Source organism: Amphiura filiformis, chromosome 1 (genome assembly GCF_039555335.1).
Source record: "Amphiura filiformis chromosome 1, Afil_fr2py, whole genome shotgun sequence".
NCBI classification, from domain to species: domain Eukaryota; kingdom Metazoa; phylum Echinodermata; class Ophiuroidea; order Amphilepidida; family Amphiuridae; genus Amphiura; species Amphiura filiformis.
This window is the reverse complement of record NC_092628.1, coordinates 70,822,392-70,838,595: the sequence shown is the minus strand read 5'-3', so window position 1 is coordinate 70,838,595 and position 16,204 is coordinate 70,822,392. Positions and strand designations below refer to the sequence as shown.

Genomic DNA, 16,204 nt, shown 5'->3' with positions numbered 1-16,204 from the left:
CTAGCAACTCCTGATTGAGATAGACATCAGCAATCGGTATACACATATCCAAGTTAAGTCTGACATATTTATACAGGAGACTATTAGATACTAGATGTTCACTGCATAACTTCATATACTACTTTTACTCACCCCAGCTTGTACACACCATACAGAAATCCAGGTGTAGTCTGATAAAGTTTTACCAGGTAGTAAAACTGCAACTACATGCTGGTTGTTGTATGCTCCAAGCTTCTCCCTAGGGCTGCATAGAGTTAAAGGAAATACATAGATACATCAAACTTAATTCTTGTAGTTGTTAACTGCCTAAGCACAGACATAATATGCACCAAGGCTACACTTCCAGATCAGATGATAATATCCACTAAATGAAGCAATGATTTGATTTATTTAGCACTGCATGGAAGGTGCTATAACAATATTGATAATTTGAATTTTATTTAAAAAAACAAAACAACAGTAGACAAAACACATATCAACTACACACGACTCAAAGCATATGTGACCCGTTCTGACAAAACCAGGAACAAGTCGTACTTTTGACATTTCATGATTTGAAAAAAATGTAAGTATAGGACAATAAGCTTTAAAATGATACTAAAATTATATACATAGCATCAATAGTTTTCAAGATATGGATAATTTTGTAAACGATACCTTGATATTTTTGCCTAACTGATATACTGAGAAATAGGCTAATTAGTTTCCTGCTTTACACACAGGATTGAATAGGAATTATCATAGTTCAACTGTCAATTATTGATTAAATAAACCTCTTTTTAATAAGTACTTTCAAGGATTTGAAAGTCCACTCAGTCCCAAGGTCAAATGCCATGAAATTAAGAATTCCAAAATTTGATTTTTTTGTGTGGAATGTCATCTTTAAAGGCCTATAACTTTTTCTTTTCTTTTCCATTACTTATGGATATAAACATTAATGACTGTTACTCACTTCATAGGATTGAAAGCAGCAATGTCTCCAGAAGCATCAGCTGCAGCAGAGCTTCCCAACCAGAAATGGGCATCTGAAACATCATAAGAATTGTGGAAAACAAGATATTGAGTAAGTCTACATGATATGTAAGCTCAAGCAAGCAATTTTGCAAATTCAAATTTTGGGGATATAGTTAGTTGACTTTACCATATAGTTGACTCATGTGGAAAAAATTGGGAGCATCTGTGCATATTTTAGATGCTCTTCATGCATATCACCTAAGGCCTAAAAAACTGTTTGATTGGCGTTACCTGACTGACCCTAAAAATAGGCCTGACCCTAGACTTTTACATTTTTTTTGCAAAAAAAAAAAAAAACAAAAAAAAAAAAGTTCCAAGGCCTTTATCATACGCAATTTACCACTTAAAATGTGTGTGTAAATTTATTTTTTTTAATTGCCGACCGACCTACCCTAATTTTTTTATGTTACGCCAATTAAACAATTTTTCTAGGTCTAACTTCAGTGTATATGTACAAAGCTGCAGTCTTTAACATGATCCAGTTCTGACCTTACAGCTCAAAAGTTGTCAATCTGATCAACAATCCAGATCAATCTGCAGATAAAAGCTGTAGCTTTAACAATTTAAAATTACAGATAAAAAACTTCACATAGTGTGAATAGAACTTCAACTTTCATATTGAAAATGATCTTTGTGTAAAGCAGACATTATTATGTATTCATAACCTCATTAATATACGCAGCAAGTGCGATCCAATCACAGATAATAACTTTTAAATACGCTGACGCAAATGCAGGTCATTGAATAAAGTATAATGACCGCGTCTCGTGGCGTAGCTAAAAGTAATGCGCTCTACAATGACCGCGTTAAGATGGCGTGTTACGCTGTTCGAACAATTTACGCGGACGCTGGCCGGCGTATTTGGACATCGCATGATTGTGTGCTAGTGTGATTGGTCGCTAGCGGTATTTCCCTAATGGGCTATTCGATTTTTTACAGGGAAAACAACAGATAAAGTTAAGATTGTGTTCTGTTTTCAAATTAAAAGAAGAAAATGTGACGTAAATTGATTTTTAAAAAGTGAAAAGTGACGGTTATGAATGAGGTTAATGACTTTGCATCAGTTATTTTTCGGGTATTTTGAAATATCTAAACATTGTGCTTTGGACCTCGGAATATCCTTCGGGGCTGCGCCTCTCGGGATATTCCTCAAAACAACTGATGTGCAGTCATTAACCTCTAAATAATGTATAAATCCCAGTCCACACTAGTATATTTTCGTCATTGTGTCGTAATTCGCAAATGATGACATGATTGTAGTATGCTGACGACATTGATCAGATAAACGGTACTGATATCATAACACGATTATGACACGATCGTAATCGACGGAAAAAAACACTCATGTGGACCGGTCTTATACTCCACAAAAGAAGTTATGTCCAGCTCTTACCTGGTGCATTGCCATCAAATGTGAAATCTCTGAACCATAATGTCCTATCATCAATAGCATACACCTTGCCAGCGACACTATGTAATGTAGGGGAACCATTGCCATCACCGGATAATTCACCAATTAGCTTGCCATAATAGGTTGTATCTGAAAATGAATCATTGAAAATATGCATGTGAAAGGCTTTAAAAATCAATATATCTAGCAACTTATTGCTGGCAAAAAAACAACATGTTTTTCATTTGATTTTTAAGCATAATTTAGGGGTTCATTCAAAGAATCGAGGGCATCCTCAATTAGATGAATGAACCCTGTTCATGAACCCTGTTCATACATTCCCCAAAATTTTGTGATTGTACTACATCAGATATGATAAAAGATTAGATGTTACATTCTTAAATACCGTATTGTCTGTAATAAATGCTCCCCTCTAATAAATGCCCCCCCTCCATTTTTTCAATGAAAAATTGACAAAAATGCAAACATTTTCATGCCATATCATTTGAGTAAGCTTAAAACTTGAGTTGTGTCATCATGTCATGTCAGTGACGATCGCTAAATTGCATGGACAAAACCTACTATGACTCAAACTTCCATCCATTTCATTGCCTAATTATTCACTAATTTCATCAGATTCTTGCTTGATGATGCACTTTCGGGTGTAATTTTTGTTGTTTTTTCCACGAAAATGTAACTTTCCACGCTATTCTGTGGGCGCCGCCATACTAGGTAGTCGTAAATCCTGTATTTTTCAATACCAAAATTGTCATGCATTAGACACAGATGTTGCTGATCTAATGCAGTCCCCTCTGCAGGGCTTGTGCATTACACATACCAACATGTCAGTATGTGTGCATTATTTTGTGTTTTGTGCAATTTTACTCCCAACAAGTGATACATGCATGAACCTACAAGTAATAAGCTGCAATTTATCAAATTCAATTCTGTAAAGGTATTGTCTTTTCATACATGTATTTTCAAGAAATAAAATGCTAATGCACGCATGTTAATCATATTGAATTATGATATTAGCTTTTGGTAACATTGCATGTACAAATCTGGTTAATTCCTATTTAACAGTGATTGCTTTCTGTGCAAAAGGAATACAAGCAGGGCTGTCAACTCTCACGCATTGGGTCACTTTCTCACGGTCTCACGCCAAGGTAGTATAATCTCACGCCTAGGTAGTAATTACTCCTACCCCCCGCTTTTCACATTTCCGAGCGCCGTGGTTCAAATAATCATGGTACAAAATGAACATTGGAGTCGGCAAATCCCGGTATGCCTCTGTCTCACGCCAAGCAATTCTAAAAAGTTGACAGCCCTGATACAAGTTGTCTGAACTTACCAACAGGAGGTGGATCAACAACATTAATCTTCCAGCCCAAATATCTGTGAGTATAGCACTGTTAAATGGGAGAAAACAGTAATATGTTAATCACTGCATATTTACAATATTCAACACATATGCTTCTTTCTGCTTTTGATCTACCATCAATAAATTTTGTATGTCTAATATGTAGGTTTGTGAAGTTTGCATCTTTTCATGTCTAACTAAAATTGCATGCTAATGCCTTCATCCCACCATCTATACTTTGTTGTTAGATGTGATCCATCACTTAATATACTGTGTTCAACCTAATTAGTGGCAAGGCACATAGATTAGACATTTTAAGGGAAACCTTACTCTAACTACCTTACTCTAACTATGTTATGAAAGTCAAACATGCAAAATGATATTGTAATTCAGAATAACAGAAATAATATACAGAACAAATAACACACTAACTTTAATACCAATTAAATGTTTTTACCCAATTTCAAGATAAAATCAATTTCAAGAGCCTCTAAACAGGCTTGAGTTCATAATGTGCTGATAAGGTCCAATACAAAGAGGAGAATTACACCCACAAAAAACACCTGACTTGATGTAAATAAGATGGCTGTGTGGGTAGACTATGACAACAAATAACACACCAATGCAACTGCTACATAGTAACAATTGCTTTGGTCAACTCTACTACTGAATGCTGATAAGCCCTACTCACATGATAGTAGACTAAATCCGGTGAGTTCTCATCAGGGGTCCATGTTAGTATTCCTGGACTACCTATATATGGTTATATACTCACATGATAGTAAACTAAATCCGTGTGTTCTCATCAGGGGTCCATGTTAGTATTCCTGGACTACCTATATATGGTTATATACTCACATGATAGTAAACTAAATCAGGTGTGTTCTCATCAGGGGTCCATGTAAGTATTCCTGGACTACCTATATATGGTTATATACTCACATGATAGTAGACTAAATCCGGTGTGTTCTCATCAGGGGTCCATGTTAGTATTCCTGGACTACCTATATATGGTTATATACTCACATGATAGTAAACTAAATCAGGTGTGTTCTCATCAGGGGTCCATGTAAGTATTCCTGGACTACCTATATATGGTTATATACTCACATGATAGTAAACTAAATCCGGTGTGTTCTCATCAGGGGTCCATGTTAGTATTCCTGGACTACATATATATGGTTATATACTCACATGATAGTAAACTAAATCAGGTGTGTTCTCATCAGGGGTCCATGTTAGTATTCCTGGACTACATATATATGGTTATATACTCACATGATAGTAGACTAAATCAGGTGTGTTCTCATCAGGGGTCCATGTAAGTATTCCTGGACTACCTATATATGGTTATATACTCACATGATAGTAAACTAAATCCGGGGTGTTCTCATCAGGGGTCCATGTTAGTATTCCTGGACTACCTATATATGGTTATATACTCACATGATAGTAAACTAAATCAGGTGTGTTCTCATCAGGGGTCCATGTAAGTATTCCTGGACTACCTATATATGGTTATATACTCACATGATAGTAAACTAAATCAGGTGTGTTCTCATCAGGGGTCCATGTTAGTATTCCTGGACTACCTATATATGGTTATATACTCACATGATAGTAGACTAAATCAGGTGTGTTCTCATCAGGGGTCCATGTTAGTATTCCTGGACTACCTATATATGGTTATATACTCACATGATAGTAAACTAAATCAGGTGTGTTCTCATCAGGGGTCCATGTAAGTATTCCTGGACTACCTATATATGGTTATATACTCACATGATAGTAAACTAAATCCGGTGTGTTCTCATCAGGGGTCCATGTTAGTATTCCTGGACTACCTATATATGGTTATATACTCACATGATAGTAAACTAAATCAGGTGTGTTCTCATCAGGGGTCCATGTTAGTATTCCTGGACTACCTATATATGGTTATATACTCACATGATAGTAAACTAAATCAGGTGTGTTCTCATCAGGGGTCCATGTAAGTATTCCTGGACTACCTATATATGGTTATATACTCACATGATAGTAAACTAAATCGGTGTGTTCTCATCAGGGTCCATGTTAGTATTCCTGGACTACCTATATATGGTTATATACTCACATGATAGTAAACTAAATCCGGTGTGTTCTCATCAGGGGTCCATGTTAGTATTCCTGGACTACCTATATATGGTTATATACTCACATGATAGTAAACTAAATCAGGTGTGTTCTCATCAGGGGTCCATGTAAGTATTCCTGGACTACCTATATATGGTTATATACTCACATGATAGTAAACTAAATCCGGTGTGTTCTCATCAGGGGTCCATGTTAGTATTCCTGGACTACCTATATATGGTTATATACTCACATGATAGTAAACTAAATCCGGTGTGTTCTCATCAGGGGTCCATGTTAGTATTCCTGGACTACCTATATATGGTTATATACTCACATGATAGTAAACTAAATCAGGTGTGTTCTCATCAGGGGTCCATGTAAGTATTCCTGGACTACCTATATATGGTTATATACTCACATGATAGACTAAATCAGGTGTGTTCTCATCAGGGGTCCATGTTAGTATTCCTGGGTTACCTATATATGGTTATATACTCACATGATAGGAGACTAAATCAGGTGTGTTCTCATCAGGGGTCCATGTAAGTATTCCTGGACTACCTATATATGGTTATATACTCACATGATAGTAAACTAAATCAGGTGTGTTCTCATCAGGGGTCCATGTAAGTATTCCTGGACTACCTATATATGGTTATATACTCACATGATAGTAAACTAAATCAGGTGTGTTCTCATCAGGGGTCCATGTAAGTATTCCTGGACTACCTATATATGGTTATATACTCACATGATAGTAGACTGAATCTGGTGTGTTCTCATCAGGGGTCCATGTTAGTATTCCTGGACTACCTATATATGGTTATATACTCACATGATAGTAAACTAAATCAGGTGTGTTCTCATCAGGGGTCCATGTTAGTATTCCTGGACTACCTATATATGGTTATATACTCACATGATAGTAAACTAAATCAGGTGTGTTCTCATCAGGGGTCCATGTAAGTATTCCTGGACTACCTATATATGGTTATATACTCACATGATAGTAGACTAAATCAGGTGTGTTCTCATCAGGGGTCCATGTAAGTATTCCTGGACTACCTATATATGGTTATATACTCACATGATAGTAGACTAAATCCGGTGTGTTCTCATCAGGGGTCCATGTAAGTATTCCTGGACTACCTATATATGGTTATATACTCACATGATAGTAAACTAAATCAGGTGTGTTCTCATCAGGGGTCCATGTAAGTATTCCTGGACTACCTATATATGGTTATATACTCACATGATAGTAGACTAAATCAGGTGTGTTCTCATCAGGGGTCCATGTTAGTATTCCTGGACTACCTATATATGGTTATATACTCACATGATAGTAAACTAAATCAGGTGTGTTCTCATCAGGGGTCCATGTAAGTATTCCTGGACTACCTATATATGGTTATATACTCACATGATAGTAAACTAAATCAGGTGTGTTCTCATCAGGGGTCCATGTAAGTATTCCTGGACTACCTATATATGGTTATATACTCACATGATAGTAGACTAAATCAGGTGTGTTCTCATCAGTGAGTATATAACCATATATAGGTAGTCCAGGAATACTAACATGATAGTAAACTAAATCAGGTGTGTTCTCATCAGGGTCCATGTAAGTATTCCTGGACTACCTATATATGGTTATATACTCACATGATAGTAAACTAAATCAGGTGTGTTCTCATCAGGGGTCCATGTTAGTATTCCTGGACTACCTATATATGGTTATATACTCACATGATAGTAGACTAAATCAGGTGTGTTCTCATCAGGGGTCCATGTTAGTATTCCTGGACTACCTATATATGGTTATATACTCACATGATAGTAGACTAAATCCGTGTGTTCTCATCAGGGGTCCATGTAAGTATTCCTGGACTACCTATATATGGTTATATACTCACATGATAGTAAACTAAATCAGGTGTGTTCTCATCAGGGGTCCATGTAAGTATTCCTGGACTACCTATATATGGTTATATACTCACATGATAGTAAACTAAATCCGGTGTGTTCTCATCAGGGGTCCATGTTAGTATTCCTGGACTACCTATATATGGTTATATACTCACATGATAGTAAACTAAATCCGGTGTGTTCTCATCAGGGGTCCATGTTAGTATTCCTGGACTACCTATATATGGTTATATACTCACATGATAGTAGACTAAATCAGGTGTGTTCTCATCAGGGGTCCATGTAAGTATTCCTGGACTACCTATATATGGTTATATACTCACATGATAGTAGACTAAATCAGGTGTGTTCTCATCAGGGGTCCATGTTAGTATTCCTGGACTACCTATATATGGTTATATACTCACATGGTAGTAGACTAAATCAGGTGTGTTCTCATCAGGGGTCCATGTTAGTATTCCTGGACTACCTATATATGGTTATATACTCACATGATAGTAGACTAAATCAGGTGTGTTCTCATCAGGGGTCCATGTAAGTATTCCTGGACTACCTATATATGGTTATATACTCACATGGTAGTAGACTAAATCCGGTGTGTTCTCATCAGGGGTCCATGTTAGTATTCCTGGACTACCTGCTGCACATTGTTCTGTCAAACAGTTGTCACGGTAACCAGCAAATGTACTGTAGTCATCAGGGGAACAACCAAGTGTACTTTCCCATGAGCAGAGTGGGCCCTCTGAATATATTATAAACAAATAAAAGATAAATAATAAAAGAAAACAAAACAAGCAAACATTCAAATAAACAACAACAAAAAATGGCCAGAAATACCAACAGGTCAATAGCAGACAAGAACAGCACATAATATAATTAGATAAACTTTCAACAGCTTTGTCACAGTAACAATACAAATCCAATGAATTGACAGTTTTCAAGAAGCTCAAGAATGCCAAGTGGTTAAGGCACGTGTCTTGCAAATCAGGGTTTGATTCCTGGGCAGGATCACTTTTCCAGTTCTTTCATTTAAAATTATGTTAAAATGAGGAAACTGTAGATTCCTTATGAAATTTGTTCCTTACGTCATTTAACTTTCCATTTTATATGATATATTATCATGACATTTGCATAAAAAAGGACAGATGATAAATTTTGCCAATTACAAGTTTTTAAAAAATAATTAAACCTCCATGCACATTGAAAAAAACACACCATATAGTGGACAAGTCTTGAAAATAGTTGGCGATAATAATGCTTGAGAGGTTTGAAAGTGACAATAACTATTTGCAAGGTATTTGAAAGTGAACTTTAGAGGCAACATTTTTGATTGATTACACAGGCATCTTATCACTATTCTAATATTTGCAGAATTAAATCTGTGGAATTGTTCTTTACAAAAAGACAATGGGGACAAAATGTCTTCTCATATAGAAGGACAAGAGTTCTCTGAAGTGAAATAAATAGCTACATTATCTAATAAATAAATTACCTGCAGGACCAGCAAAGATGGTGAATGCCTGGAATGAAAAGCAGTAGAGAAAGGAAAATTTAAACATTTCTACCAAATAACAATTATAAGTTAATAAATGCGTATCACTTGTTGCTCGTGAAATTGTACAAAATAATGCGCACATACTGAGATTTTGATGTGTCTAATGCATGAGCCCTGAAGGGGGAGTGCATTAGAACAAGTACAAGTGCATAATTTTATATAATTTCACGAGCAACAAGTGATACACATTTATTAACCTATTTCATACACGACTTTTGCTATTTTTATAGAAAAATTGTCACTAAATGTGTTGGAAAATACAAGCAAATATAAATGCATCAACCCGCAAGAAAAATGAACTAGTCCGAAAGCACTGCATGTTGTACGTGGAGTGCGCACCAGCGCATTAGACACAATCAATGCATGTTTTGGATTTTTCTAGCGCTTGCTCTTGGTTCTCACTATCAAAGAGTGTTCATGAACAACCTACAACATTTGGGCATGTTTAATACACAGATCCAAATTTGGATAAATGATTGACACCTAAATGTCAGATGCATATACATTTTAATACAATGCTTAATGGCAGCGTTTAAAATGTGTGTGGTGATGCGTCTTTAAAATAGTGCAGTTTGCATTAAAAAATTTCAAAAAATGAAAAAAAATGACAGTGTTCACCAGATATGTTCAGCACTTGCTGACATGTGCGCCATGTTGAACAAATAAAACAAACAGGGTGATCGATGTTACATGGTTTGTTTAACAAATACTTCATTAAATGAAATGATCAGCCAATCAGAAACCCACTTCCAAGTTTACACATATATCAAACTTCTCTGACAAGCAGGGTATGCACTTCAGTGCTGCAGATCCAGGCTGTTGGTTAATGGTGTATGGAGCAACTTGTATTGAGCTACCAGGATGAAAGTTGGCTTTCACCTTGTTGGTTAGCTTTCAACACTACACAGGGGCGGATCCAGGAATTTTTGATAGAGGGGGCACCTTTTGGTCGACGACGAAAAAATGGTGGTAAGGGGGTTACCCCCTCGAAAACTCAACGGTTTTGGCCCATTGTTTGCTGCTCATGGCCGAATTTGTTCATTTTTTTGAATTTCTTTCATTTTTTGTATTTTTAAGTTAGGCTGGCGCCTTTGCTAGTCAAAAAATAGAGGGCGCGCTGCGCGCCCCTAAATCCGCCTCTGTTACAAAACCCACTTTTTCTTTTCACACAAAACATAAACATGTGGACGATAATTACATTCATTGTTGAAGTAAAAGAAATGAATCAAATAAATATCAAATACCAATTTTTACAGTAATACCAATTTTTACAGTAGGTCTAACCACCTGTTGCTCAGCTTGGGAAGACAAGTATTTAATAAGAAGAATATGCGATAAATTAATCAGGTGTATATTTTTTATATTAGTCTACTCACCTGTTGTTCTGCTTCAGATAACTGGAAATATCCACCAGTAGGATCATCAGTGATATAGAAGGGATGATATTGAGCTGATATAGCAGCATTATCCCCTCCTAATACCTCAAATGTATAAGTAACACCACGGGTTAGAGTTAGGACTGGTATGATCTCATTATTCAGGTACCATGCTATGCCCCAGCCTGTACGACCTATCAACAAAACACAACAAGTATTCAATAAGTCGATGGGATACATTACGCGAGATACTTGGATCATATAACTCCAGTCTTATCTTGATTATGCTTGAAACATTTGCTTATGTCTTTCTAGTAGTATATTACCAGGGTTCCTGCACCTTGAAGCCTTTAAAATTCAAGGACTTTTCAAGGACTTTCAAGGTCCAAAAGCATTGATTTCAAGGACTTGCAACAACACAAAAAGCTGCATATTAATGAAAGTAACAGCTCCTCTCCACTCCCCAAATTTTGTCAAAATTATACTTTAGGTAAAATTCCAATTTTCAAGGACTATCAAGGACCTTGTGAAAATTTCCCGGACTTTCAAGGCCTTGAAAAGGTTTGTTCAAATTCAAGGACTTTCAAAGACAGTGGAACCCTGTATTACCCACCAGTCCAGGGTTGGGGATAAACTTAAGAAAAGGGTGAAAAATACCCTGCAATCTTTTCTTAGGTAGGTGTCTCAGACTACATTGTCAAAAATTAGAGAGTAATGCAGATGTTTATTTCATACTTTGCTAGTCCAAAATTCTTAAACCATACCACTTATTTGTTCTTTATATCTTCCCACTAAACTATGCGCAAGATATTTGAAAGTGAGCCAACATTTCTGATTAATTACACATGCATTTAAAAGAGATTTCTATGCTCAATTTTTTAGCCAACCTTCTGAACCATTTTAAATGGTCTCAGTTGACATACCTGTGATGCCTTCATATCCACGTCTCCCTCCAGCCTGGCCCATAGTAGCACGGAACACAGTGATATCCTCTCCTGCAATGATCTCAACTGGGGTCCATGGACCATCAGGATCAGGTGTTGGAGCAACAGGAGGTGGCATCAATGCTGGGCAGGTGGAACCTTGACGACCAAAGTCAATCTCAACATTTCCTGTAATTGGAAGACATCAGTATGAAACAAGTTTATTCAAGTGATAAAGACTTTGTCAATAATAGTTGTATGCCACATTATGTCACCTAAATGAGATGTGTTGTAATACTTTACAGTAAATGATCCTATGACAATATGCATAGCAGGACAAATCAAACATATCTACTCAAATCTAAACAGCATACATTATATTTTAATGATTAAAATGAGGGAGAAATTGAACATACTTGTCATCAATGATGAATTTCTTCAGATAACTTCTCATGTTCATTGAATTTTGTATATCACAATGAGGAACTGGTTATAAGATAATACCATAGAATTCCGTCTACAAGCATATATGCCTCTAAACAAGGGTTTTTTTTTACGAAAGACGAAAGGCAAATACCCCCACAAACACATTGCAATAGATTGGTCTCATAATAATACGCGTTTGTACAGCCGTTTATATCAGTAAAATAGTTGTTCAAACTCCAAATATTGTTTTTGTGGAGAGTGTCTGCCTCTCGTCTCTTTCATCAAAAAAACCCTCGTTTAGAGGCATATTATGCTTGTAGACAAGGTTTTATGGTACATTGAATTAATCAGCAGCAAAATTCATTTTCAAACTATATAAATGGTGATGTAAAAATATGTGCTTTGTTGCAATAATAATCTACTTTACAGAGGTCTGCTTGCTGACACTAAAGCTGAATTTATACTCGATCGCTTTTGCAGAAAAGCGATTTTCACGCATGCTCAATGTTTACTTACATTTCCAGAGCGCCAAGTCGATCAATCGATTCAAATCGCGGAGGCAAAAAGCGACATCGCTTTTGCAAGTTGAAGAAATCTCAACTTCCCAGCGATATCGCTTGACACGTGAATGCGCCAACCAATCATTTTCAACCAACTGGATCTATTATTTTGCTAATTAATTTAACTCTCTAGATTATTAAATTTTGGTGATTAATTAATTCAAAGCAATAATTATTGACAGCATTTGATGTTTTAAAAATGTATTTTGAGGCATTTAGAATATTTTAATTGTCGTCTGCAATCGCTATCGCCGTGATAAGTATAAATGCAAAAGCGACGAGCGATGCATCGCAAGAATTCGGCGATTGCCCATCGCTTTTCAAAAGCGTTTAATCGCAATCGCTCGGCGATTGAGTATAAATTCAGCTTTATGCTTGTAACAATATTACGCATAGATTTGGGATAAATTGGAATGACTCTTATATCCCAACATTGAGTTTATCTTACCTATGGTCCGCCTATTATGTTTGGCAACTGTACCACTGGGGTTGAGATTGCCAATACCCCAAACAATATACATGGGTTGGTCAGTTCTTATTATCTTATCACCATTAGCATCACCTGAAACATATAACAAGAAACTGTAATATATAGAATGTTTCTCTGCAGATTATCTTACAAATGAATGGCATCAAATTATATTTCTACAAATACTACAGCAAATATTTCAAAATCCTGTGTATTTTGAAGTGACTCTTAACCTGAGATATCCATCTGTTTTTAATATCCCATATTGTTCTTGCTTTGACTGAGATCCAACAAATAAATTATTGCAATAATGACAATTCATTAAACAATTCTATCAAGTTTGATGACCTTTGACCACCATAGGTTTCTTAGGTTCTGCTACTTATTTTGCTAGCATAGAAGAAGAATTTATTATCAGTTTTATAATTCATCACTGTGTATAATATAAATCAAAACATGTGCTTTAATGATTAAAAGTATGTTTCTATTTGAGTTGCTACTTTGCAATAACTATGTATACAAAAGTTGCATTGCAATACTACAATGTCATTAATTTGAGATAATAATGTGAAGCACAAAAATTGAGAACTTGTATTATATATAGAAAGGTTGTGTCACATTTACAGCTGCATGGGAATATCACATTAATATTATGAACATTAAACCTGTCATATGCCTGGGACAGAACAATCAGAACTCTACCTCACCAAATGACGTCACAAGGTGATGTCATCAGGACTCAAGGTGTTTAACATCACAACCCAGCTGAAGGTCAGCGGTACTGACCGCAAACATTGGTTGCTCCAAAGAATGTTGGAAAAATCTGGTTGACAAGATTGAATTTATTCTCTCATTAAACCTCCTGTTGACTACATACTCCTCATGTTTTGCAGATGATATACATACCTGTATCCAGTTTTCTTCTATAGGACACAGCTGTGATACCATTTTCATAAGATGATTTCACTATGGTAACACTAGCAACTCCTAATGGCCTAGCAGTAGTATCTGGACATGCACCAGACCCAGATGTGACAACACACTGTAGGGTAAAGGCAACAATACATTTGTAAAAAATATGTTATTGTATTTGATTTTGTCTGTCTGTGCACAAATGAATCCACACACACCCCAACAAACAAATATAAAATCATTATGTGAAGATGTGACTGCTGAAAGAATTACCAACTTCAAGTTATTTCTTCAATCCAGTACACACAGCAAAATCAAACAGACAGACACATACACCCTCAAACAGACAGACAACACATACAGAGGACGGATGTGATCACACACACACTTACTTGTTCATATGCATTAAGATGATAATCTTCCACCATCCCGTCACCAGTCATCTTATCAATCCATCCTACTGCAACATCAGCTCCAATCATTAGGCTGCCGAAATCTGAACCACTGATCCCAAATGCTAAGTATGATCCCGGATCAACTCTCCCTCTGAGCTCTACATCTATCATCTCACCAGTTACAGACCAGCTGACATGGTAATCATCATCTACAAGTACCTCACAGTTATTATATCCACCATCCTATTAATCATAAAAAAGAGAAATTGTAACATGTATTAACAAAAAGCAACGACAATAAAAAACTTAAAAGCCCTTTTTCAAAAATACTAAATAACAATTTGAATTACTTATCCTTCACTTTTAATCAATTTATAAACAATTTAAATTTTGTTTACACTTGTGCTGGGCTCACTGAATGGAACTTTAATTGATTAATAGCATGCGGAAGAATTTATGATATTCAGATAAAACTATATGTTTGGCAAAGGGCGATGAGATTTATTAACAGCTTATGATTGCTGAGATCAGAAACTGATATCCATATTAATGCTTGGCATGTTGGTCATAGGATAACAAGTTTTGAGATATTTTCTCAAAATATCAACAGCTCTCTCAATAACCACTAAACCAATACTGGGCTTGTTTATTCTCATGTGAATGTATTTTTCATGCTCATTCCAAATGTGACATGATCTGGTCCATGGGGGGCCAAAGGAGGCATTTTTGAAATTATTATCTTGTAGTAACATAGGCTATCGGATACTGAAATTGGTTCTAAAGTTATGAGGTTTTGAGATGTGTATTTTCTTATGCATTTTATTGTTTTTTACTCCATATTTTTGCATTTATCTCAGTTTCAAGTTTGCCGCCTTTGGCCACCATGGACCAGATCATGTCACAAATATAGTTATAGAAATGTACAATTTTAACATTTTTGAAAATTTAAAGAAAATTTGGAACATGTCGTCTGCAGTCAACGCCCTTGTGGAATGGGTTAAAACTAAATTACTTACAGGCATCATGCCACCAGCCTCAATATATGGTGGTATAGACAGCTCTTTCATTGGTGGAATGACAACATGACCAAAGTTAGCACTAGCTTGTCTACACCATAGACTTATATAGTCTATGTCAAACATAGTTTTGCCTTCGGGTAGAGTGATGGTTACTGTGGCATCTACCAACGCACCCAACTTCTCCTCTCTGTTTGATAAGAAACAAAATAATTTCAGAATTTAACAATTGATGCAATACAATGAATAGTGCAGCTGAAATTCCTCAAATAAATCTTAAATGCCTGTCTCAATCAAAGATGATTGTCAACAGAAATCAGTTTGCAAAATAGATTTACAGAAAACCAGTGGATTGATCACTGCAGTAAACATAAGTCATTGGTATGTTGATCTGTCTACGGTTAAACCAAAATGCATAAATACTAACGTGAGATTTTCATCCAGGACTATGAATCCATTTTCATCTGGAGTCCCTTTACCTGCCCAGTAATATGTATCTGAAATATAAAAAAAAGAAAAGAAAATGATGACAGACCAAAACATAGCAGTCAATGTTGTAGTCTAGGCACAAACAACAGGATTAGGTGCAAGACCTACAAGACAAATGCTGGCAAGGTGGTAGGCAAGGATAACATTATTTAGGAATATGTGACCCCTCGGCACAACTGAGCCCTGAAGTCGCCAATCATCATTTTTGAGATATTCAACCAAAATATTCTGCTTGAAATTAGCTTTAAAATGATGTATATCATGTCTATAGT

At 36.0% G+C, this 16,204-nt stretch overlaps 1 protein-coding gene across 1 annotated transcript in view; it reads right to left on the bottom strand.

Moving 5' to 3' along the window:
- LOC140152405 (uncharacterized) overlaps positions 1-16,204 on the bottom strand; it is a 145,496-nt gene that overhangs the window by 13,282 nt on the left and 116,010 nt on the right. Inside the window, exons 71-81 of the mRNA XM_072174713.1 lie at positions 14,027-14,162; positions 13,100-13,213; positions 11,666-11,854; positions 10,743-10,936; positions 9,304-9,331; positions 8,449-8,553; positions 6,970-7,031; positions 3,756-3,813; positions 2,408-2,554; positions 953-1,025; positions 133-244 (exon numbers count right to left, since the gene is read on the bottom strand). Coding sequence (XP_072030814.1) covers positions 133-244; positions 953-1,025; positions 2,408-2,554; positions 3,756-3,813; positions 6,970-7,031; positions 8,449-8,553; positions 9,304-9,331; positions 10,743-10,936; positions 11,666-11,854; positions 13,100-13,213; positions 14,027-14,162 — 1,218 coding nt within the window. The remainder of the gene's footprint in view (positions 1-132; positions 245-952; positions 1,026-2,407; positions 2,555-3,755; positions 3,814-6,969; positions 7,032-8,448; positions 8,554-9,303; positions 9,332-10,742; positions 10,937-11,665; positions 11,855-13,099; positions 13,214-14,026; positions 14,163-16,204) is intronic.